Source organism: Dreissena polymorpha, chromosome 4 (genome assembly GCF_020536995.1).
Source record: "Dreissena polymorpha isolate Duluth1 chromosome 4, UMN_Dpol_1.0, whole genome shotgun sequence".
Classification (NCBI taxonomy): Eukaryota; Metazoa; Mollusca; class Bivalvia; order Myida; family Dreissenidae; genus Dreissena; species Dreissena polymorpha.
In genome coordinates, this window is record NC_068358.1 from 2,011,957 (window position 1) to 2,038,944 (window position 26,988).

Sequence of the window (26,988 nt, forward strand, 5' to 3'; positions counted from 1 at the left end):
AGGTTACACTTAAATGTCAAAGTTTAAATGTGGTGATGAAACAATTTGTCCGAGTTTGTCAAAACTGTAACTTTATCATTCACCTTGAAGTTTAAAATAACTTACCATTAAAAAAAAAAATCATAAGACAATATGTTGCGTGTAACACCTGCCTTCCTATGTTTGGTCAAATAATTACTTTCCGCACTGTAAGTGCATTATTCATTACGTAATTTAAAAAATAATTTGACACAAATGCTCTCCATGTTGAGAAGGTGTGTCACCTCTTGGGCAAAGGCCAAGGTCTTATTATTGGACTAAGGACAAACACTCGCATGTTGCTGCTTACTTAATAATTACAAGCATTATCGACAATCGGCTCAACATGTTACTTACAGGCATCTAGTTAAAGGTAATTGTACGAAGCTTTCACATGCAGGGTGCTTCATGAGCCACTTTTAGTAGTGATATTCAATTTACTTACGAAATGCAGGAATCAGAAAGTTCTATTTCCATTAGGTAAATTGTGTTTTTCAAGATGTGTGTTAAAGCATGCTTTCTGTCCAATGTTGTGATTAGCTCATCTGAGCGCAACGTCCTCATGGTGAGCTTTTGTGATCACCTTTGATCTGTGATTTGTTGTCCATCATGCATATTCCTTTGTCAACATTTACCTTGCGAACACTACAGGCAACAATTAGAGATTAATCTTCTTGAAACTTGGTCAGATCATTTGTCCTAATTATATCTGAGGTTAGTTGAAAACTTTGCCACAGAAGTTTAAAATCCAGGTCATGAGGTCATATTAAAGAAAAAGCTTGTTAACATTCTTATGACCATGTTTATGGCCAACCTTTATGAAACTTGGTCAGAACATTTTCTCAATTCAAGTCCAACTTTATTCCAAACAGGATCACAAAGGTTGAAAATATCATTTGGTCATATAGCGAAAGTTTGTGGATGCTTTGTGTCGTATTAATTGCCAAATTCTCATCAATCTTGGTTAGAACATTAATTTTGTCCAAATGATATATGCCAAGTTTGAAACAGGTCGCATGGGATCAAAAAAAGCCTTCAAGTCAAATTAAAGAAAAATCTAATAAACTCTTGCGGCCACAATTATTTCCTAATCTCCATGAAGCATTAGCCCCAATGATGTCATCCAATTCTTCAATGGTTCTTAAACATCACAAAAGCTTATTAAAACATTTCAGATCCTTGGGTCTCAGGTTAGCAACCTTGGGCCTTCACCCTGTTTTTATGCCCCCCTTTTTAAGAAGAGGGGGTATATTGTTTTGCAAATGTCGGTCGGTCCATCCGTCGGTCGGTCCGTCCACCAGATGGTTTCCGGATGATAACTCAAGAATGCTTAGGCCTAGTATCATGAAACTTCATAGGTACATTGATCATGACTGGCAGATGACCCCTATTGATTTTCAGGTCACTAGGTCAAAGGTCAAGGTCACAGTGACTCGAAATAGTAAAATGTTTTCCGGATGATAACTCAAGAATGCTTAGGCCTTGGATCGTGAAACTTCATAGGAACATTGATCATGACTGGCAGATGACCCCAATTGACTTTCAGGTCACTAGGTCAAAGGTCAAGGTCACAGTGTCAAAAAAAGTATTCACACAATGGCTGCCACTGCAACTGACAGCCCATATGAGGGGCATGCATGTTTTACAAACAGCCCTTGTTTAAATTTGTATTTTGTACTATGTGATTTAAGAGTAAATTATTATTGACATGTATTATATACCATTATGTGATCATTTTATCAGTAAACTTTCTTAAAGGCATGATTTACATGTTTGATTGGTGTCTGATTCCAATTAACATTTTTTATTCATTTATTATGCTCCCCCAAAATTTATTTTGGGGGGAGCATTTAGTCGCCGCTTCGTCTGTCCGTCCGTGTGTCAGTGTGTCCGTCCGTGTGTCAGTGTGTCCGTCCATGCACAATTTTTGTCCTGGCTATTTCTCAGAAACTTATGACCGGAATTCAATGAAATTTAATGGGAAGCTTCAATACCAAGAGGAGATGTGCATATTATCAGCAAGTTCTGGTAGAATGATTTTTCACAGAGTTATGGCCCTTTGAAGTTTTCCATTAACTGTACAGATAGTGCAATTCTTTTCCGGGCTATTTCTCAGCAACTAATGACTGGAATTCAATGAAACTTTATGGGAAGCTTCACTACCAAGAGGAGATGTGCATATTATCAGCGGGTTCTGGTCGGATGATTTTTCACAGAGTTATGGCCCTTTGAAATTTTCCATTAACTGTTCATATAGTGCAATTCTTGTCCGGGCTATATCTCAGCAACTAATGACTTGAATTCAATGGAACTTTATTGGAAGCTTCACTACCAAAAGGAGCTGTGCATATTATCAGCCGGTTCTCATCCGATGATTTTTCACAGAGTTATGGCCCTTTGAAATTTTCCATTGTAAATATAGTGCAATTCTTGTCCGGGCTATTTCTCAGCAACTAATGACTGGAATTCAATGAAACTTTATGGGAAGTTTCACTACCAAGAGAAGATGTGCATATTACCAGCCGGTTAACGTTGGATGATTTTTCACAGAGTTATGGCCCTTTGAAATTTTCCATTGTACATATAGTGCAATTCTTGTCCGAGCTATTTCTCAGCAACTTATTACGGGAATTCAATGAAACTTTATGGGAAGCTTCACAACCAAGAGGAGATGTGCATATTATCAGCCGATTATGGTCCGATGATTTTCCACAAATTATGGCCCTTCAAAATTTTCTATAAACTGTACATATAGTGTAATTCTTGTCTGGTCTATTTTTCCCCAACTACTGACTGAAATTCAATGAAGCTTTATGGGAAGCTTAACTACCTTGAGGAGATGCGCATGTTATTTGTGGGTTCTGGTTAGATGATTTATTTAGAGAGTTATGGCCCTTTGAAATGTTTAAGTTGCTAAACCATCCATCGTATTATTTTGTCCAAAGTTATGCCCCTCAAGACGTTTCCTTTTATCTGAATATATAGTGCGATATTGTGACAAAAAAAACTTTTGGGGAGCATCACCCGTCACCGACGGTTTCTTGTTTTAATATATTGTCATGCATATTTGCTTTATTGTTTTAATTATATAATGATTTTATTCATAAACAATAGATTTAAAAGAAAATGTCATTTTAAATTTTGTTTCATAAAATGTTTGTAGACAGAATTATACAAGGTAGATACCTACATGTTTCGTCTATATTTATAACTCTGCTACAAATTCCTAGCATAGTCAAAATTCACTACTATTACATGGCTTTTCTTGACGCTGTATATATTTTGCTATGTACCTAATTGGTTTTGAATGAATATTTTACAGTGCAAAATTCATTATAAACATAATTATGAATAAATGCCTGAGTGAAAGTGCATGCATGCTGAACTTTGTTACTTCAAACTCCCTTCATTTGAAGTTTCTGATAGATTGAAAAATGTAATCATCAAATGCCTGACTATTTGCTAGGGGAATGGAAATTAACGTCAATGTCAGTTTTCCAAGAATTGTTGAATTCCAAACCTACAGTAGTGTACACTTAGTTGTGTTTGTAACAACATGTTGACACCTCTGTCAAAATATATACAGTATGTGTATGTGGAAGTGGTTTAAAATAGCTTAACTTTGAAATAATGAAGTTTTGCTGTATATATTCCTTACTCTGTGTATGGGAGTATAATTGTGGCTTGTTCACTGTAAACAGATGTTATTTTCACTGACCATATTAAATCCATAAAAAACAAGTTGATTCTGTTAACGATTTTGCAAAATACCTTTAGCAAATCCTCATCAATTGACCTCATGTTGACCTTGAGTTTGACCTTCATTTGGACTTTTAATAATTTAGAAAATCAAAATTCATAGTTAACCCAAAATCAAATGTTTTGTCAAACACTTTTACTGCTACTAAGCTTTGATATTTTCACAGATTTATTCTATGCGCACACTCTACACAGCCACCTCCTTTTTATCTTGACCTTCTTTTGGACACTAATACAGAAAGACAGATTCTTGGTTAATCTAATAAGATGTGTTTTGTCTAACACAAATACCACTTGCTGCAAAGCTTTGATACTTCCATGGATGTTATTTATGAACCCACCTACGCCACCCTACCTCAATTTTTAGCTTGGCTGTTTTCGGAGAAAACCCGAGGTATTGTCATAGCCAGCTCGTCCGCCGTCCGCTTAGTGCTAAAACCTTTACATTTTGTTAAGGTTTTGAACATTGGCTCTTAAATCAAAGTGCTTCAACCTACAACTTTGAAACTTCACATGTACCTGCACCTTGATGAGTTCTACATGCCACACCCATTTTGGGTCACTAGGTCAAAGGTCAAGGTCACTGTGACCTCTAAAAAAAGAAAAAAAAATCTGACAAGCTTTCATTTATTAAAAACTGCACCGGCAGCCGAGCATGGCACCCATTATGCGATGCTCTTGTTCTTTGTTATTGACCTACCTTTGGACTAATTCCGAAGATGGAAATTCTTGGTTTACCCAAAATGACTGTTTGCATAACATCAATAATATTTACTAAAAAGATTTGATTCTTCACTTAAACACTGAGCATACACACATCACATGACCTGAGCATAAACACATCACATGACCTGAGCATCCACACATCACATGACCTGAGCATACATACATCACATGACCTGAGCATACACACCACATGACCTGAGCATCAACACATCACATGACCTGAGCATACACACATCACATGACCTGAGCATACACACATCACATGACCTGAGCATACACACATCACATGACCTGAGCATCCACACATCAAAGACCTGAGCATACATACATCACATGACCTGAGCATACACACCACATGACCTGAGCATCAACACATCACATGACCTGAGCATACACACATCACATGACCTGAGCATACACACATCACATGACCTGAGCATCAACACATTACATGACCTGAGCATCCACACATCAAAGACCTGAGCATACACACATCACATGACCCGAGCATACATACATCACATGACCTGAGCATACACACATCACATGACCTGAGCATACACACATCACATGACCTGAGCATACATACATCACATGACCTGAGCATCAACACATCACATGACCTGAGCATCAACACATCACATGACCTGAGCATACACACATCACATGACCTGAGCATCAACACATCACATGACCTGAGCATCAACACATTACATGACCTGAGCATCCACACATCACATGATGTATCAAAGCTATTGCTTTCAAACGTCAAATACTTTCTTATTATCATGAGGGTACTGTACCTGGCAAGTTGAATTTGACATTGACCTTTGAATGACCTTGAATCTCAAGGTCAAATAAATAAATTTGGCTTAAATTGCAATAACTACAACAATGGACTTACCATCCCCCACACCCTACCCCAGAATCCCCTCGCCCCCACCCCCCCAAAAAAAAAAAATAATATATATATTTATTTTTTTAATTAAAAATATTGATTTCCTTTTTTGTTCTTATTTTTGAAATATCATCTAAAAAATGACCACACCGCCACATTAATCCCCCTCTCCAACTCCCTCCCCCAAACACACAAAAATATTTTTTTGAAACATGGTACCAAAAAAATAAAAATATTTTTATTATTTTATTTTTGAAATTTTTTACTTAAATTGCCATGACTTCTTTATTTATGATCAGATTTGATTCATACTTTGACAGAACAACTCTTACCTGACATACCACAATGGACTCCACCCAAACCATCCCCCACGCCCTACCTTGACATATCGCTTTTAGATCATCTAATAAATGACCACCCCCACATTATACCCCCCTCTCCACCACCTCCTACCCCCCCACCCCCCTGTCCAAAAGATTTTTTTTAATCATGGTTAAAAAAACACTCAAATATATATTTATTTCATTTTTGAAGGACCGTCCAACCATCCTACCCAAGATATTGCAATCAAACTTGACATAAAATCTTATTAGTTTGTTATATGTCTTCACAAATGTTCAATAGATTGTGGAAAATATACCTGAACGCAGAATGGTCTATAATGTACAACTTCTTTAAAACATAAGCGATCAATATGCTTCTACTATGGTCCTCTTCCAGTTAGAATATGACTATATGACCTTGACCTTATTGAATATGAACAATTTTCCCATGATGGCTTACGTTATACTGTCAAGCACTCAAAAAGTAAAGAGTGCTGTCTTCTGACAGCTCTTGTTACCTTGACAATGACCTACTGTTGGACGTATACTTCTTCAAATGGGCTATTGACTCAATACTGACAAGTGGGGGTGGGGCATATGGGTTTATTGATTGCGGCATCTTCTTATTAGCTCGGCGTTTTCGGAGAAAACCCGAGGTATTGTCATAGCCAGCTCGTCGTGTCGTCCGACGTCTGCCGTCCGCGTAGTGCTTAAACCTTAACATTGGCTCTAAAATCAAAGTGCTTCCACCTACAACTTTGAAACTTCATATGTAGATGCACCTTGATGAGTTCTACATGCCACACCCATTTTGGGGTCACTAGGTCAAAAGTCAAGGTCACTGTGACCTAAAAAAAAGAAGAAAAAAAATTCTAACAAGCTTTCAATTATTCAAAACTGCACCCGTAGCTGAGCTTGGCACCGGTTATGCGGTGCTCTTGTTATTATAATCTAACTGTATTGATATAAAAAATAAAAAATAATATAAAAAATAAAAAATAAATTAATATTGTTTGCATGTGATTTATGACATATTTCATATTATAATTTGAATTCATAGTATTATTGAGGTACTGACTATTTATCATTTTCTGCATGCTTTTTTACTTAATCTACATTTTTAATAAAGCTATATGTATTAATTCTGTATAATATGTATTATCCATGTAAGAGCACAAATTATGCACTTGTTTGTGTATGTTGTTCTTCAATATTGCTTGCCAGATATCATTTTAGTTGTTCATTATGATTATATCATTTCTCTGCAAAAGAGCATTGATTCATCCAAATAAGGAGCTACATGTATCACTGATTGGCTTTGTTTTCAATATTTTGCCATTGTGAAAATCTGGACTTTACAACAAATTGATCTTAACAAAAGTTTGATGCAATTAAAAAGTACACAATTATAATTAATGATCCTATGTTTATGTATTACTATTAAAGCATTAACACATTAAAATGGTGAGTAAATTACATTTATGTGTGAAATTTTACTATGATATTTCTATGTTTTAAGAGATAAAAGCATTAAATTTTGTATTTGAAAAATCTTTTGCAAGATATTCTAACATCTTGTCAAATGGTTTACCTCATTACCCATTAGTTTCATGTTCAGACAATATTTTGAGAATTTTGATTGGTATCCTTTTGGAGTTCTAACAAAATGTCTTAACATGGGTTAAAGTGTATGGTATACAAAGACAACTGGTTCCAAATCCTATGTATAAAAAAAAAAGATATTTAAATAATTCACAAAGATTCTCGCAGTCTGGTTAGGAGCTACGCTGGAGGCATATGCCCTAAGACCCATTTTCTCATGTTTTAGCTGCCATTTGATTTGCTTTCTGTTTCTCTACCCATTCAGATTAAGACGATGGAGACATCCATCCCCTCTTCAGCCAGTATTGACCTCCCACCTATTCACGTATATGCTGACTACAGGCAGTACAAGTCCAACGCCCCTGTGTCCGAGGCACTTACAGAGGGTCTGGTACTCAAGGTGGGTGGAATAGGTGTTGTGATAAAAAAGTAATGAGCTCATCTCTGAGAAAACAGAGCTTAATGCATGTGCATAAAGTGTCGTTATACTTGATGTTCTGGGGCCCATCTTATCAAAGATGGTACCACATTATTACCTTACGATGCAATTTTTGAAGCGCCATAATCCGTAACCGTCACATTTATAATTACTTTTGTTGAACATTTCCATTCATTTTCAACGTAGCTGTCAAATATCCTTTATATTTGAAACATACAAATCATAATCACTTATATTTTAAAATTACAAAATTCAATCGTAAGTTAACATTGTCGTACAATCTTTGATAAGACGGACCCCTGGATTTTGCAACGGTTATTCAGGGACAACACTTTCCACCTAAACTAGATTTTCTCTATGGAGAGACATCCTGTAAACAACAAAAAAACATTAAAGCGGAAAATGCAGTCCCTGATTAGTCTGTGCGGACTGAACAAGCTAATCTGGGACTAAACTTTACACACATAAAGCCCCTTGTCCCAGAGCAAGGTTCAAATGTGTTGTTGAAAAGAAATATGTTCACATTTATGTATAACATCATATTTTTCATGTAATTGTCAACTGGTGTTTTTAAAGGACTTGTTGACTGAGTTTTGGTATGTTTTGAAATATTCCATTCAATGTCCTAACTTGACATATAAAGCATATGAACTCTACAGATTAATAACATAAAAAAGATAAATGTAGATACCAGAAAATTATTAAAGCATGTTGCTGTTTTTTTTTACATTATGTAAGCGATACACATTTTGTCAGCAATTGATACAAAAACAACAAAAATATTCCATATTATTCAATTGTACCACTTTTCCGTTTTGTTATTTTTGCTCCTTATGTACCTTATGTACACCTTGTGAAGCCTGTGCTGACTTCAAAGGGTAATCTGAGAGGACACTTTCTGCACATTCTTTAACCCTTTGCATGCTGGGAAATTTGTCGTCTGCTAAAATGTCGTCTGCTGAATTTCTAAAATAAGCATTTTCTTCGATTTTTTTCAAAGAATATTATCAGAATAGCAAACAGTTTGGATCCTGATGAGACACCACGTTCTGTGGCATCTCATCTGGATCCAAACTGTTTGCAAAGGCTTTCAAAATTCGGTTCCCGCACTGAAAGGGTGAAGCCCCATTTTCCCAAAACGAGGCTCATTGATATGAGTTGCTTTCCAGGAGGGCAGCTTCCTGAACGCCATAGCGGAGGTGGGCATGTTTGAGCACAGTCTGACAACTGACCTCCTCAACCATCTCGTCTTTGTGCAGAAAGTCTTCATGAAGGTATGATGTGATTGGGAGACGGCTTGATTTGATTTAACCTTTTTCCACCCAGAAGTAAAGTAAAAATGGCTATATACAACCAGCATAAAATCAGAAAAGTTTACCTTAGAGCATATTCTGCTTGCACTGTACTTTACTATATTTGTATGTATGCATTTTTATTCTTTTGTATGTGGTTATTTGAAAATGTAAAAAAGTTCTTTGTTTACAAAAAAATATTTGCATAAATTATAATGTGAATTCAACTTTTGCTTAGTTTCAGGAGTAATGTTTAGAAAAAAGGGGAAATGTTTAAGGGCTAAATTAAGCTATTTATAATTGCACTTGTACACCAAAACTCCAGCTCCCAATTTTTTTCCAGGAAGTCAATAAATTGTTGAAGAAGAAAATACCATTTAAGTTGAAAATGCTGTCCCTAAATAGCCTGTGCCTGATTAGCCTGTGCGGTCATTACAGGCTTATCTGGGACAACACTTTATCACACATGCCTGTGACAACACTTTATCGCACATGCCTGTGTCAACCCTTTATCACACATGCCTGGGACAACACTTTATCGCACATGCCTGTGACAACACTTTATTGCACATGCCTGTGACAACACTTTATCACACATGCCTGTGACAACACTTTATCGCACATGCCTGGGACAACACTTTATCGCACATGCCTGTGACAACACTTTATCACACATGCCTGTGACAACACTTTATCTCTAATGCCTGTGACAACACTTTATCGCACATGCCTGTGACAACACTTTATCGCACATGCCTGTGACAACACTTTATCTCTAATGCCTGTGACAACACTTTATCGCACATGCCTGTGACAACACTTTATCGCACATGCCTGTGACAACACTTTATCACACATGCCTGTGACAACACTTTATCACACATGCCTGTGACAACACTTTATCGCACATGCCTGTGACAACACTTTATCGCACATGCCTGTGACAACACTTTATCACACATGCCTGTGACAACACTTTATCGCACATTCCTGTGACAACACTTTATTGCCCATGCCTGTGACAACACTTTATCACACATGCCTGTGACAACACTTTATCGCACATGCATGTGACAACACTTTATCATACATGCCTGTGACAACACTTTATCACACATGCCTGTGACAACACTTTATCACACATGCCTGTGACAACACTTTATCTCTTATGCCTGTGACAACACTTTATCACACATGCCTGTGACAACATTTTATCGCACATGTCTGTGACAACACTTTATCGCACATGCCTGTGACAACACTTTATCGCACATGCCTGTGACAACACTTCATAGCACATGCCTGTGACAACGCTTTATCGCACATGCCTTTGACAACACTTTATCACACATGCCTGTGACAACACTAAATCGCACATGCCTGTGACAACACTTTATCGCACATGCCTGTGACAACACTTTATTGCACATGCCTGTGACAACACTTTATCGCACATGCCTGTGACAACACTTTATCGCACATGCCTGGGACAACACTATCGCACATGCCTGTGACAACACTTTATCGCACATGCCTGTGACAACACTTTATCGCACATGCCTGTGACAACACTTTATCGCACATGCCTGTGACAACCCTTTATCACACATGCCTGTGACAACACTTAATCGCACATGCCTGTGACAACACATTATCGCACATGCCTGTGACAACACTTTATCACACATGCCTGTGACAACACTTTATCACACATGCCTGTGACAACACTTTATCGCACATGCCTGTGACAACACTTTATCGCCCATGCCTGTTACAACACTTTATCACACATGCCTGTGACAACACTTTATCGCACATGCATGTGACAACACTTTATCATACATGCCTGTGACAACACTATCGCACATGCCTGTGACAACACTATCGCACATGCCTGTGACAACACTTTATCGCACATGCCTGTGACAACACTTTATCGCACATGCCTGTGACAACACTTTATCACACATGCCTGTGACAACACTTTATGGCACATGCCTGTGACAACACTTTATCGCACATGCCTGTGACAACACTATCGCACATGCCTGTGACAACACTTTATCGCACATGCCTGTGACAACCCTTTATCACACATGCCTGTGACAACACTTTATGGCACATGCCTGTGACAACACTTTATGGCACATGCCTGGGACAACACTTTATCGCACATGCCTGTGACAACACTATCGCACATGCCTGTGACAACACTTTATCGCACATGCCTGTGACAACCCTTTATCACACATGCCTGTGACAACACTTTATGGCACATGCCTGTGACAACACTTTATCGCACATGCCTGTGACAACACTATCGCACATGCCTGTGACAACACTTTATCGCACATGCCTGTGACAACCCTTTATCACACATGCCTGTGACAACACTTTATGGCACATGCCTGTGACAACACTTTATCGCACATGCCTGTGACAACACTATCGCACATGCCTGTGACAACACTTTATCGCACATGCCTGTGACAACACTTTATCGCACATGCCTGTGACAACCCTTTATCACACATGCCTGTGACAACACTTTATCGCACATGCCTGTGACAACACTTTATCGCACATGCCTGTGACAACCCTTTATCACACATGCCTGTGACAACACTATCGCACATGCCTGTGACAACACTATCGCACATGCCTGTGACAACCCTTTATCACACATGCCTGTGACAACACTTTATCGCACATGCATTAAGCCCCCTTTTCCCAGAGTGTGGCTCACATGTTTTCCAGGAGGTCAATGAGCTGTTGCAGAAGGTGTCTGGTTCAGATAGACCGGTTCCCATCTGGTCTGACACAGAGAACCAGTCTGTGGCCAGTGCACAGAAGTCACAGATCCTGTACTCCTTCCACTTCAGGCTAAAGGTAAAGACTGGCATTCAGAATGAGTAATTTTCATTTGGATAGGGAGATGGAGCTTATCTGATATTTTTCTTCAACACGTTATTTGTGACAGAAAATTTTGTTAAACTGTCATTTTTTAGCTTAAAGGACTGATAAACTAACATTTCAAATGCAAGTCATTGAACAGTTTGATTATGAAACCAATTTGACTAACCAATATGACTTAACATAGAAGGTATAGCTAAATGGCCATGAATCCACACCAATCCATTCAATTAACAAAAGAAGACAGTAGGTACTTCACAAGATCATCTGTCATAATACCTTGTCCTGAAATATAGAAGTGTTTCGTTCAAAAGCAGTTGTATATTTATAATAGTGTATGATTACTTCGAAATTATAGGATTTAATGTACACTCAATGGTTATTGGGGTTAAAACTTATTCTGTGTTGCTGTCTTCAATGTACACCAACATGAGAAAAGATGTCGCAGAGAAAACGTTCAAAATATTCTACAGTGTTAGTTTAAGGGGTGTGATTTCACTCCCTTTCAGCCTGTCTCTTCCCTTTGAATACCAATATAGTTTTGCATATACTTGTTGTTCTTTACTTTGTAAGATTTATTTAAATGTGATGAGTTGTGCTGAACCCTATTTTCTCCCCCTGAGGTGGTTCCAGCATCACATACCTGTTAACTTCTGTAAGTACAGCATCTGGACTTATGTTGTATGTAAGGGTGTCACAGTATGTGGTGAGAGGTGGGTGTGTCTCGTTGCCAGGGTATCCAGATCACGGCGACGACCCCGACAGCGAGCGCCGTGAGGCTGGAGACAGAGGCCATAGATCTTGAGATCTCAAACCGTGTACAGATGGCTACTGACACTGCACACTGCACCACAGGTTAGTTTTACATAATTTATCAAAGTTTGATTACATCTTAAATAAAGATGCCAAAGGCTTCTTTTGATTGACTTACTTTTGATTCAAAGGTTAACTTACACTAAAAACTCAACTGGATTATTGGTAAAACTGGAAATGCACTTAAATCGATTAAAAATAAGTGCCTACATTTGTATTGCGAAATGTTGCATTCTTGGCTGATTTTTTATGCTTTTTTTTATATTTTCAAATGCCTTAGTAAGCAGATATGCATCTTACCTGGAGCTCTGCATTGTGCAGAGGCGTTTAAAGCGTAAAGCTGTCCCTGTGCTAGATTGTAATGTATTTACAAAACAATGTTTGATGAATACAAAACATGCATTTGCATGGCTTTCTATTATTTGTTTTGTGTGTTTCAGTGAATGATGACAACCAGAAAGTGTTCATTAAGGCACAGGTGGATCTCAGTCTGTCCCTGGGACAACTAATCAAGGTAGTAGACACTTATGTCATTGTTTCACTTCAACTGATATTAGTTTGCATGATTGCCAGAAAATCCTACAACAATATAGACAGGTAAAAGCGTAAAGTGTTGTCCCTAATTAGCCTGTGCGAACTGCACAGGCTAATCTGGGACAACACTTTACGCACATGCATTAAACTCCTTTTTCACAGAGCACGGCCCATATCTAAAAAATGTTCATGTGAATTGGTAAAATATATCATATTTTAGCTATTGTTGCTTTCAAGAAAGCATACTTAGATTGTACATAGGCACTGCATACATGCATTTTTGTAATGAAGAAGTGAAATATCACAGGTATGTTTACATATCTACTGTTTAATATTAAATCTGGAAACACATTTCCAGGGTGTAAGACAATGTCTGAGTGACTCTATGTGATTATAGAACCCACTGTTTGAGGAGGCTGACCCGGAGTTTCAAACCATGGCCTACTTCAAAACGAAGATCTCTGTCAGAAATGCACTCCAGGTAACACATAAACGTTTCCATTTGTTTCATACGACAACAAAATATTATTATGCCCCCCTTCGAAGAAGAGGGGGTATATTGCTTTGCACATGTCCGTCGGTCTGTCGGTCGGTCTGTCCACCAGGTGGTTTCTGGATGATAACTCAAGAACGCTTGGGCCTAGGATCATGAAACTTCATAGGTACATTGATCATGACTCGCAGATAACCCCTATTGATTTTAAGGTCACTAGGTCAAAGGTCAAGGTCATGGTGACCCGAAATAGTAAAATGGTTTCTGTATGATAACTCAAGACGCTAAGGCCTAGGATCATGAAACTTGATGGTAGATTGATCATGACTCGCAGATGACCCCTATTTATTTTCATGCCAAAGGTCAAGGTCACAGTGACCCGAATTAGTAAAATGGTTTCCGGATGATAACTGAAGAACGCTTAGGCCTAGGATCATGAAACTTGATAGGTAGATTGATCATGACTCGCAGATGACCCCTATTGATTTTGAGGTCACTAGGTCAAAGGTCAAGGTCACAGTGACCCGAAATAGTAAAATGGTTTCCGGATGATAACTCAAGAACGCTTATGCCTAGGATCATGAAACTTCGTAGGTAGACTGATAATGGCTGGCAGATGATATCTATTGATTTTCAGGTCACTAGGTCAAAGGTCAAGGTCACGGTGACCCGCAATAGTAAAATCTTTTCCGGATGATAACTCAAGAACGCTTATGCCTAGGATCATGAAACTTCATAGGTACATTGATCATGACTCGCAGATGACCCCTATTGATTTTCAGGTCACTAGGTCAAAGGTCAAGGTCACAGTGACTTGAAATAGTAAAATGGTTTCCGGATGATAACTCAAGAACGCTTATGCCTAGGATCATGAAACTTGATAGTAAGATTGATCATGACTCTCAGTTGACCCCTATTGATTTTCAGCTCACTATATCAAAAGTCAAGGTCGTGGTGACCTTAAAAAGAAAAATAGTTTCCGGATGATAACTCAAGAACGCTAATGGCTACGATTATGAAACTTCATAGATACATTGATCATGACTTGCAGATGACCCCTATTGATTTTGAGGTCACTAGGTCAAAGGTCAAGGTCATGGTGACCCGAAATATTAAAATGGTTTCGGGATGATAACTCAAGAAGGCTTATGCCTAGGATCATGAAACTTCATAGGTAAATTGATCATGACTCGCAGATGACCCCTATCAATTTTTAGATCACTAGGTCAAAGGTCAAGTTCACGGTGACCCGAAATAGTAAAATGGTTTCCGGATGATAACTGAAGAACGCTTATTCCTAGGATAATGAAACTTGATAGGTAGATTGATCATGACTCGCAGATGACCCCTATTGATTTTCAGGTCACTAGGTCAAAGGTCAAGGTCACGGTGACCCAAAATATTAAAATGGTTTCCAGATGATAACTCAAGAACGCTTATGGCTAGGATGATGAAACTTCATAGGTACATTGATCATGACTGGCAGATGACCCCTATTGATTTTCAGGTCACTAGTTTACAAAATAAATGCACCTGCAAAAACACTAAAAAGTCTTTATTATCATAACAAAATGTTCTTACACACAACAACACAATAACATGGCAATTTAAATCCTCTCAATCATCAATCAAGATACATGTTAAATTACACTATCCCACTTTGAACACGATGATACTACTCTTGTTGTATAATCCCACAATGATGGAGGCAGTGTGTCTGTTGTAGCAGACTGACATTGGTTTCAACACTCCATCCTCCGAAGCAAGTGTAGCCAGCTTTCTCTTGCCCTCACTATCTACTTGTAGGATAGTGTTGGGCCCCCATCCACTGACCAGCACTTGGCCTGCAGGTGTCACATGAAGACCAAATGGGTATTCTAGTGCATGGTCAGTGAATGTGGCCAGGACTGAACCATCCCTGGCCAGAGTGAGGAGCTTGTGCTGGCAGTTATTAGTGATGTACAACTTGTCCCCTGTGGGACTCACAGCACACTTGAACACTGTAAAACAGAGTACCAACAACATATTGAATAACATGTATAGTAGTTAATAATAAATCTTATTGATACTGTATTAATAATGTGTTGTTAAAAATACCAGAGACAACAAATTATTAAGATATGTATAAAATTCATTAATAATAAATATTTATGTGTGACAGGAAGTTCTGTTCCAGTGTATTGTGTTCTCTAAACACAATGAGTTTGTGAGTGACTGGTGTTAGAATAATTAAAGTCTTCACCAACAACGTTGAAAGAAATAATTACGCTTTAATATAAACAGGAATATGTCAGGTGGTATGACTCATTAACATTACCCATGCATACAAACTTGGTTATAATGGTATTGACACAAAATGGAATATTTTACATGATCATTATTCAAAAGAATAACTATATGGTTGATATTGGATCCATATCCTTCATCAGTTATGAAAGTCAGTTGCTGAACTTATTAAGTCATGCTCATTCACTAAAAATTAAAAAAAAAACAAAAAAAAAACAGGTTACAAACAGTTTTTGAACCACACAATCAAATGTTCAACAACATCTTAGGTCAAATTCTTATATCAGATATTATAAAACGCAACAAACAATTAAAAGATCTACTCAATATGCCCGATTTTACCAATCCATTATTTTACATTTTAATTATTTTGCATTATGTATACTTCACACAATTACATATTGTTTATTTAAATATTGAAATTAAATTAGAAGTTAAATTTTATGTAAACAAAATTTAATTATTTCACAATATTTTTAGACATGGCATTCTGGGAATGTCTTAATCAACGAAACGAAACATTAATTATTTTCTTAACTTCATTAACAATTATTCTTACCTGTATAACTGTCTGATGTATCCTCATACATCTTGCTGACAAGTTTCCCATTCAGTGAATACTTGTATAGTGCAGTATAAGCTGTAATATACATGTCTCCCTGGTGGAAGGCAATACCAACACATTCATGTTGTAACTGAAGCTTTCTTCCTATTACCAGCTGTCTGTTGTTGACTGTGATGAACTGGACCTCATGTATGTTCTTATCATCTTCATTCACAGTAACAGCCACCTCACTGGGTGTGATATCACACAGGGCCAGTGGATAGCCAGTCACACTACAGTGACTCACCACCTGGTACAGCTGGTCAAGAAGCTTGACTTTCTTATTCCTGTTGTCTGCAACCAGGATCTGTTTGGCTGGGAGAACAAGGATGGCTATAATACTGCATTCCTCTGAATCACTTGATACTTTCACATTGTGTTCAGACTTGCCCTTCACAGTGATAACCTTGTTTGGATTATCTTGTACCATCATTCGTTCAATCTTCCCAAGACCTAACAGTGTTGTCAAGTACTGTACAATTTCACTGTTAGTCTGAAATGATATATAAAATTTATCTTGAAGAGTGCTCTTCAAAAAAGTTTTTATGTCCCCCACTATAGTAGTGGGGGACATATTGTTTTTGCCCTGTCTGTTGGTCTGTTGGTTGGTTGGTCTGTTGGTTGGTTTGCGCCAACTTTAACATTTGCAATAACTTTTGCAATATTGAAGATAGGAACTTGATATTTGGCATGCATATGTATCTCATGGAGCTGCACATTTTGAGTGGTGAAAGGTCAAGGTCATCCTTCAAGGTCAAAGGTCAAATATATGGGTCAAAATCGCTCATTTAATGTACACTTTTGCAGTATTTCAATATTCAAGATAGCAACTTCATATTTGGCATGCATGTGTATCTCATGGAGCTGCACAATTTGAGTGGTGAAAGGTTAAGGTCAAGGTCATCCTTCAAGGTCAGATGTCAAATATATGTGGCCAAAATCGCTCATTTTATGAGTACTTTTGCAATATTGAAGATAGCAACTTGATATTTGGCATGCATGTGTATCTCATGGAGCTGCACATTTTGAGTGGTAAAAGGTCAAGGTCATCCTTCAAGGTCAGAGGTCAAATATATGTGGCCCTAATCGCTAATTTTATGCATGCTTTTGCAATATTGAAGATAGCAACTTGATATTTGGCATTCATGTGTATCTAATGGAGCTGCATATTTTTAGTGGTGAAAGGTCAAGGTCAAGGTCATCCTTCAAGGTCAAATATATGGGTCAAAATTGCTCATGTAATGTCACTTCTGCATAATTGAAGCTAGCAATTTTATATTTGAAATGCATGTGTATCTCATGGAGCTGCACATTTTGAGTGGTAAAGGGTCAAGGTCAAGGTCATCCTACAAGGTCAAACGTCATATAGGGGGACATTGTGTTTCACAAACACATCTTGTTGATTGTTTTATTATTTTCTCGCATTTTCTGGTGGCAATAAAGGATAACTCCTGCTTGCTTTTATCACTTATGTCCTGTGTGGCGTCTCGAAGTTGTTTCAATTCATCCCTTAGCCTGATCCATTTATCAGCTTCACTTTTGGTAGAGGCCTGCAGTTTGGTTAGAGTATCTAACATTTCCTTTCGTGTCTTCTGTTCAATAGTGTCTAAGGCTGCATTTATTTCTCTGCGAGTGTTCTGTATCTTGTGTAACTGTTCATCATATGAACTTTGCACATACTGAATGCTAGCCTCTTGGTTGTCTTGAAGTTTCTTCAACTCTTTTAGAATAGTTTGGATAGAAACTGAAAGTTGTTGAAGGTCTGTAGACTGGCTTTTTACGATGTCGAATATAAGAGTTATCTTTTGGCAGTGTCTGAAAGAAAATTGAAAAAAACAACTTACACCTGTATACAATACTAAATAATTTTAAAAGATTGTGTAATTAGAATCTCAAATACTTTGGTAAAATCAGAATGAAATAGTTCATATACTAGTATTCAGCTTTAGGTCAACATGGTATTTACATAAGTATTCATTTATTTTAATCTCAAACCTACATATTAATTTCCACAGATATTTTATTGGATGTGAAATCAGTGACCCAATTACAAAGATAGCTTAAAACTGCTGTCTTTTATATTATTATGCCCCCAGAACATAGGTTTGGGGGGCATATTAAAATCGCACCGTCCGTTAGTCAGTTAGTTAGTCAGTTAGTTTTTCCGTCCGCATTAGTTTCTGCTCAATAAGTCAAGCAATGAAAATGTGTAAAGCAATAACATCTAGGTCAAGTTCGATTATTGTCCAATGGTTTCCAGATGATAACTCAAGAACACTTAGGCCTGGGATCAGGAATGTTCATAGGTGCATTGATCATGACTGGCAGATGACCCCTATTGATTTTCAGGTCACGAGGTCAAAGGTTAAGGTCTCAGTGGATTGAAACAGTAAAATGGTTTCCGGATGATAACTCAAGAACGCTTAAGCCTGGGATCAGGAAAGTTCATGGGAACATTTTGGTCATGACCGCCAGATGACCCCTATTGATTTTCAGGTCACTAGGTCAAAGGTCAAGGTCACAGTGACTGGAAACAGTAAAATATTTTCCAGATGATAACTCAAGAACACTTAGGCCTGGTATCAGAAAAGTTCATAGGGACATTGGTCATGACTGGCATATGACTACTATTGACTTTCAGTTCACCTAAATTAACCATTGGCTGCGAAATTACATCATGTCCAATGAAATAATTTGTTCTAGTTACGCATTCACTCGATTTCTTTATCAACTTACAAATTGAATCGATTAGTTTTTATGCCTAATTCTTGTGCGCCCGCGGACCCATATACGGAAAAAGGGTGCGGACAAATCTCTTTTTTTGCGCCAATGATGCAAGGGCGCATCCACGGCAGAACACTGCAATCGGTTTCGAATATACTTATGTAGTTTCACATACAATCAAACAAATACCATATTATAAATGAATATATAGCAATAAAAAATCTAGCCTAAAGGTAGTTCTAGCCATCAGGTTTCCACTGTATTCATCATGCTTCAAAATCAATGATACAAACAATTTTATTCATCTTCAATACATGTTTATGTATGTTAAAGAAATTCTAGCCTATATATGTACATATATATATATATATAGAGAGAGAATAACAGATAACTGTCTGATCTTTTTGTAATATATGAGGCAAGGCTTAGTATAATATAACGGCTAAGCTTATTATACCCCCACAAACTAAGGGGAGGGGGGTATATTGGAATGAACTTGTTGGTCGGTCTGTCTCTCGGTCCATATTAAGTGTCCCCTCTCTAATTCAAGTAGTTTTCATCTTTTATCTTCACCAAACTTGGTCAGAAGTTGTATCTACATGATGTCTAGGCCAAGTTCGAACATGGGCCTTGCTGGGTCAAAAACTAGGTCACGGGGTCACTCAGTGCGTTTTAAACATTCAGCATGTTGTCTGCTCTCAAATTCAAGTAGTTTTCATCTGATCTTCACCAAACTTGGTCAGAAGTTGTATCTAGATGATCTTAAGGCCAAGTTTAAACATGGGCCTTGCCGGGTCAAAAGCTAGGTCACGGGGTCACTTAGTGCGTTTTTTAACATTCAGCCTGGTGTCCTCTCTCTTATTCAAGTAGTTTTCATCCGATCTTCACCAAACTTGGTCAGAAGTTTTATCTAGATGATCTGAAGGCCAAGTTCGAACATGGGCCATGCCAGATAAAAAACAAGGTCACAGGGTCACTTAGTATGTTTTACACATTGAGCATGGTGTCCGTTCTCTATTTCAAGTAGTTTAAATCCAATCTTCACCAAACTTGGTCAGAAGTTGTAACTAAATGATGTGTAGGCCAAGTTCGAACATGGGCCATGCCGGGTCAAAAACTAGGTCACGGGGTCACTTAGTGTGTTTTAAACCTCACCATGTTGTCCGCTCTCTAATTCAAGTAGTTTTTATCCAATCTTCACCAAAATTGGTCAGAAGTTGTATCTTGATAATGTCTAGGGCAAGTTTGAATATGGGTCATGCCGGGTCCAAAACAAGGTCACGGGGTCACTTAGTGCGTTTTAAACATCACAATGTTGTCCGCTGTCGAATTCAAGTAGTTTCATCCAATCTTCACCATACTTGGTCAGAAATTGTATCTAGATGATGTCTAGGTCAAGTTTGAATATGGGTCATGCCGGGTCAAAAACTAGGTCACAGGGTATCTAAGTGTTTTTTTAAACGTCATCATGTTGGCCGCTCTCTAATTCAAGTAGTTTTCATCCAATCCTCACCAAACTTGGTCACACGTTTTATCTAAATGATCTCTAGGACAAGTTTGAACATGGGCCATTCTGGGCCTAAAACTAGGTCACGGGGTCACTTAGTGCGTTTTTTAACATTCAGCATGGTGTCCGCTCTTTAATTCAAGTAGTTTACATCCGATCTTTACCAAACTTGGTCATAAGTTTTATGGAGATGATCTTAAGGCCAAGTTAGAACATGGGCCTTTTTGGGTCAAAAACTAGGTCAAGGGGTCACTTAGTGCGTTTTAAAAATTGAGCATGGTGTCTGCTGTTTTTTTGTGAAGACGACATGCAAAATATTATGTGTCAATGCTGCATATGGGGGTATTCGTCACGTCTGTGACAAAGCTCTAGTTTTATTTCAGCCGATCCTGATATATTACAAAAACATCAGGCAGTAACCTGTTTTTCTGTTTATCATACCTCTACGTCCCGAGTATAGAGAAATAATGAAAAAATCGCTAAAAAGCTGCATTTTAAGCGTGAAAGAATATGATTTTTGTTGTTTGACATGTTAATAATGACGTCATGAGCTCTTGCGCTTAATATTTGTGAAATATGTTTTTGCTGTTTGTGAAGCATTTTTGTGTTAAAAATATAACACATTTTGGTATCAAATTATTTGTTTTGTTGAATCTGAATCAATTTTACTAAAATATATTACTTTGTAGTTGATTCCGAGTAATATGACCTATATCCTATCATCGACTGATATAAGAAAATTCCTGTTGAACTGATATAAAAAATATCATGCAGTGTTATATCAGTCAGATATCAATGCAGCTGTATGATAAATATAGTTACAGTGTCATGTTGATGTTATGTAAAAATGACAGACATTATATTTTGATCTAAAACTGTTCCTGTATTTTCACCAGCAGTTCATGTTGACTTGTAAAGTCAATGAGAAAAAAAACAATTGTTATAGATGTAACACTATACCAGTAATACACCCTATATCAATTCTAATGTTCACAGAAAATTCTTTGAACTTATGACATTATTTGTTCACAAAATAAATGCACCTGCTAAAAAACACTAAAAAGTCTTTATTATCATAACAAAATGTTCTTACACACAACAACACAATAACATGGCAATTTAAATCCTCTGAATCATCAATCAAGATACATGTTAAATTACACTATCCCACTTTGAACACGATGATACTACTCTTGTTGTATAATCCCAATAATCCCACAATGATGGAGGCAGTGTGTCTGTTGTAGCAGACTGACATTGGTTTCAACACTCCATCCTCCGAAGCAAGTGTAGCCAGCTTTCTCTTGCCCTCACTATCTACTTGTAGGATAGTGTTGGGCCCCCATCCACTGACCAGCACTTGGCCTGCAGGTGTCACATGAAGACCAAATGGGTATTCTAGTGCATGGTCAGTGAATGTGGCCAGGACTGAACCATCCCTGGCCAGAGTGAGGAGCTTGTGCTGGTAGTTGATGATGTACAACTTGTCCCCTGTGGGACTCACAGCACACTTGAACACTGTAAAACAGAGTACCAACAACATATTGAATAACATGTATAGTAGTTAATAATAAATCTTATTGATACTGTATTAATAATGTGTTGTTAAAAATACCAGAGACAACAAATTATTAAGATATGTATAAAATCCACTAATAATAAATATTTATGTGTGGCAGGAAGTTCTGTTCCAGTGTATTGTGTTCTCTAAATGTTTGTGAGTGACTGGTGTTAGAATAATTAAAGTCTTCACCAACAACGTTGAAAGAAATAATTACGCTTTAATATAAACAGGATTATGTCAGGTGGTATGACTCATTAACATTACCCATGCATACAAACTTGGTTATAATGGTATTGACACAAAATGGAATATTTTACATGATCATCATTCAAAAGAATAACTATATGGTTGATATTGGATCCATATCCTTCATCAGTTATGAAAGTCAGTTGCTGAACTTATTAAGTCATGCTCATTTACTAAATATTAAAAACAAAACAAAAAAAACAGGTTACAAACAGTTATTGAACCACACAATCAAATGTTCAACAACATCTTAGGTCAAATTCTTATATCAGATATTATAAAACGCAACAAACAATTAGAAGATCTACTAATTATGCCCGATTTTACCAATCCATTATTTTACATATTAATTATTTTTAATTATTCACACAATTACATATTGTTTATTTAAATATTGAAATTCATTTAGAAGTTAAATTTAATGTAAACAAAATTTAATTATTTCACAATATTTTTAGACATGGCATTCTGGGAATGTCTTAATCAACGATACGAAACATTAATTATTTTCTTAAAATCGGTTGAAATAAGACACTGACGGAACATTTTGAATGTATTTATTAAACAAATCACATATAATGATTCATTAACAATTATTCTTACCTGTATAACTGTCTGATGTATCCTCATACATCTTGCTGACAAGTTTCCCATTCAGTGTATACTTGTACAGTGCAGTTAAAGCAGTAATATACATGTCTCCCTGGTGGAAGGCAATACCAACACATTCATGTTGTAACTGAAGCTTTCTTCCTATTACCAGCTGTCTGTTGTTGACTGTGATGAACTGGACCTCATGTATGTTCTTATCATCTTCATTCACAGTAACAGCCACCTCACTGGGTGTGATATCACACAGGGCATGTGGATTGCCAGTCACACTACAGTGACTCACCACCTGGTACTGCTGGTCAAGAAGCTTGACTTTCTTATTCCTGTTGTCTGCAACAAAGATCTGTTTGGCTGGGAGAACAAGGATGGCTGTGATACTGCATTCCTCTAAATCACTTGATACTTTCACATTGTGTTCAGACTTGCCCTTCACAGTGATAACCTTGTTTGAATTATCTTGTACCATCATTCGTTCAATCTTCCCAAGACCTAACAGTGTTGTCAAGTACTGTACAATTTCACTGTTAGGCTGAAATGATATATAAAATTTATCCTGAAGAGTGCTCTTCAAAAAAGTTTTAGATTGTTTTATTATTTCCTCGCATTTTCTGGTGGCAATGAAGGATAACTCCTGCTTGTTTTTATCACTTATGTCCTGTGTGGCGTCTCGAAGTTGTTTCAATTCATCCCTAAGTCTGATGCATTTATCAGCTTCACTTTTGGTAGAGGCCTGCAGTTTGGTTAGAGTATCTAACATTTCCTTTCGTGTCTTCTGTTCAATAGTGTCTAAGGCTGCATTTATTTCTCTGCGAGTGTTCTGTATCTTGTGTAACTGTTCATCATATGAACTTTGCACATACTGAATGCTAGCCTCTTGGTTGTCTTGAAGTTTCTTCAACTCTTTTAGAATAGTTTGGATAGAAACTGAAAGTTGTTGAAGGTCTGTAGACTGGCTTTTTACGATGTCGGATATAAGAGTTATCTTTTGGCAGTGTCTGAAAGAAAATTGAAAAAAACAACTTACACCTGTATACAATACTAAATAATTTTAAAAGATTGTGTAATGGGAAGCTCAAACACTTTGGTAAAATCAGAATGAAATAGTTCATATACTAGTATTCAGCTTTAGGTCAACATGGTATTTACATAAGTATTCATTTATTTTAATCTCAAACCTACATATTAATTTCAACAGATATTTTATTGGATGTGAAATCAGTGACCCAATTACAAAGATAGCTTAAAACTGCTGTCTTTTTATATTTTTATGCCCCCAGAACATAGGTTTGGGGGGCATATTAAAATCGCACCGTCCGTTAGTCAGTTAGTTAGTCAGTTAGTCTTTCCGTCCGGATTAGTTTCTGCTCAATAAGTCAAGCAATGAAAATGTGTAAAGCAATAACATCTCGGTCAAGTTCGATTATCGTCCAATTTGACCCAGACACTCTTGAGTAACGGCCCTTGAATCATCGTAAAAAATTTTTTTTCTCGTTTCCGCTCAATAACTCTATCAAATTTCATAGGATCTCCACCAAACTTCATGAAAATGTGTAAGTCAATAATATCTAGGTCAAGTTTGATAATCGGCAAAATTCATCCAGACACTCTTGAGTTACAGCCCTTGAATCATTGTAAAATTGTTTTTTTTCACATTTCTGCTCAATAATTATAGCAATTATCATCAGATCTTCATCAAACTCCATGGAAATGTGTAAGGCAATAAATACTAGGTCAAGTGCGATAATCAGCCAAATCGACCTAGACACTGCTGAGTTACAGCCCTTGAATCATCGTAATATTGTGTGTTTTTTTGTATCCGCTCAATAATTTTAGCAAATTTCATAGGATCTTCACCAAACTATATGAAAATGTGTAAGGCAATAATATCTAGGTCAAGTTGAATAATCGGCCAAATTGACCCAATCACTTCTGAGTTACAGCCCTAGAATCATCGAAAAATTGCGTTTTTTCTCATTTCCACTCAATACTTCGAGCAAATGTCATAGGATCTTTGCCACACTTCATGAAAATGTGTAAGGTCATGAGATTTAGGTCAAGTTCAATAATCAGTAAAATTGACCAAGACACTCCTGAGTTAGGGCCCTTGAATCATGGAAAAATTGAGTTTGTTTCTTGTTTCTGCTCAATAACTCAAGCAATTGTCATCGGATCTTCACTAAACTTCATAAAAATGTGTAAGATAACAAAATCTAGGTTAAGTTTGATAATCAGCCAAATTTACACAGGCACTTCTGAGTTACGGCCCTTGAATCATCGAAAAATTGCGTTTTTTCTCATTTCTGCTCAATTACTCGAGCAAATGTCATAGGATCTTTGCCACACTTCATGAAAATGTGTAAGGTCATGAGATTTAGGTCAAGTTCGATAATCAGCAAAATTGACCAAAACACTCCTGAGTTATGGACCTTGAATCATGGAAAATTTGAGTTTGTTTCTTGTTTCCGCTCAATAACTCAAGCAATTGTCATCAGCTCTTCACCAAACTTCATAAAAATGTGTAAGATAATAAAATCTAGGTTAAGTTTGATAATCAGCCAAATTTACACAAATTTTAACAGGAGTTACAGCCCTTGAATCACAAAAAAAAATGTGTTTCCGCTCGAAAAATGCTCAAAACTTCTATGTTGCTTCAGATGTAACCTGCATATTTGGTACATGTATGCATGTGTATATGGACAAGGCCTTTCCATACGCACACAAATTTCAACCCCTTTGACCTTGACCTTGAATCCGCGTTTAGGTTTCGAAATCTGCGTTTAGCTTTCGAACAAGCGTTTTTCGGGGGCATATGTCTTCCGATGGAGACAGCTCTTGTTTGAATTATTGTACATGAACAAATTTATTGTTTATTGAAATAAAAAATATCTTGTTGATATCATGAAATTTATTTTATATTTCCGTAATAATTTGACTTCCTAGAAAAGAAGTTTGAAAACCCTACATTTGTTTCTTAACCTGTTCTTAATTTAAGTATAATTAAAAATTTACCTGTGATTAAGAATTGCACAGTTTGTGCAGCACAGCTCAATGTGATTATCACAAAACAATTCAATGTTTTTATCTTTATGGACGTCGCATTTCAATAGAAAATCTTCCACCTGCTTTGCCACTGGCCATTTCTTCAAATCTCCCCTTCCATAGGGGGCATGTTTTATAAATAACTGGCTGTGCATGCCAATACATTTTCCGCAATAAAATTTAACACAAGTTTCACAGTAGAAATCAGCCATTTGATACAGATTCTTGTCTTAACATGTCGAACATAAGAAATCTTGGAGAATGTCAGATCCCTTGTCAATGGTGGATTGTAAAAAGGTTGCCATTTTACTGAATGAGTTTTGTAAACAAAGCAGCTTTAAATCTCTTGAAGTTTTATTTAATTAATATTGTTTAGTATCTCTTACTGCCAGTAGGCTATATTAAAGAGATGAAGAAATAACGCCCATCTAGCTCCGGTCTATAGTCCAATAAAAAGCAGCGCCTCACCGTACCACTATTAAAGATAAAACTCAATTTTATTTAAAGGTTATAACTAGGCAAAGTAACTATCTTATTTGTCATATGAAATGTATTGCAAGATAAAACCATTTTAATACACCTGAGTTTGCGGTTAG

General features: G+C 37.0%; 2 protein-coding genes across 7 annotated transcripts in view; one reads left to right on the forward strand and one right to left on the reverse strand.

Moving 5' to 3' along the window:
* LOC127879892 (transmembrane protein KIAA1109 homolog) overlaps positions 1–26,988 on the forward strand; it is a 149,313-nt gene that overhangs the window by 78,311 nt on the left and 44,014 nt on the right. Inside the window, exons 40-46 of the mRNA XM_052426974.1 lie at positions 3,182–3,196; positions 7,592–7,726; positions 8,935–9,039; positions 11,815–11,946; positions 12,705–12,825; positions 13,224–13,297; positions 13,715–13,798. Of these exons, the coding sequence (XP_052282934.1) occupies positions 3,182–3,196; positions 7,592–7,726; positions 8,935–9,039; positions 11,815–11,946; positions 12,705–12,825; positions 13,224–13,297; positions 13,715–13,798 (666 nt within the window). The remainder of the gene's footprint in view (positions 1–3,181; positions 3,197–7,591; positions 7,727–8,934; positions 9,040–11,814; positions 11,947–12,704; positions 12,826–13,223; positions 13,298–13,714; positions 13,799–26,988) is intronic.
* On the reverse strand, positions 15,351–26,915 carry LOC127879894 (protein PML-like). 6 transcript variants are annotated; one of them, XM_052426981.1, is made up of 4 exons: positions 26,363–26,915; positions 23,843–24,348; positions 16,656–17,153; positions 15,616–15,751 (listed from the first exon to the last, which is right to left on the reverse strand). In XM_052426981.1, exons 1-4 carry the CDS (start codon positions 26,602–26,604, stop codon positions 15,699–15,701), a joined length of 1,299 nt encoding a protein of 432 aa, XP_052282941.1. In that variant the 5' UTR covers positions 26,605–26,915; the 3' UTR covers positions 15,616–15,698. The 6 variants fall into 6 exon arrangements, with proteins under 6 accessions (XP_052282937.1, XP_052282941.1, XP_052282940.1 ...); XM_052426980.1 differs by having other exon boundaries at positions 16,656–16,950; positions 23,640–24,348; XM_052426977.1 differs by lacking the exon at positions 16,656–17,153 and having other exon boundaries at positions 15,351–15,810; positions 23,345–24,348; positions 26,363–26,911.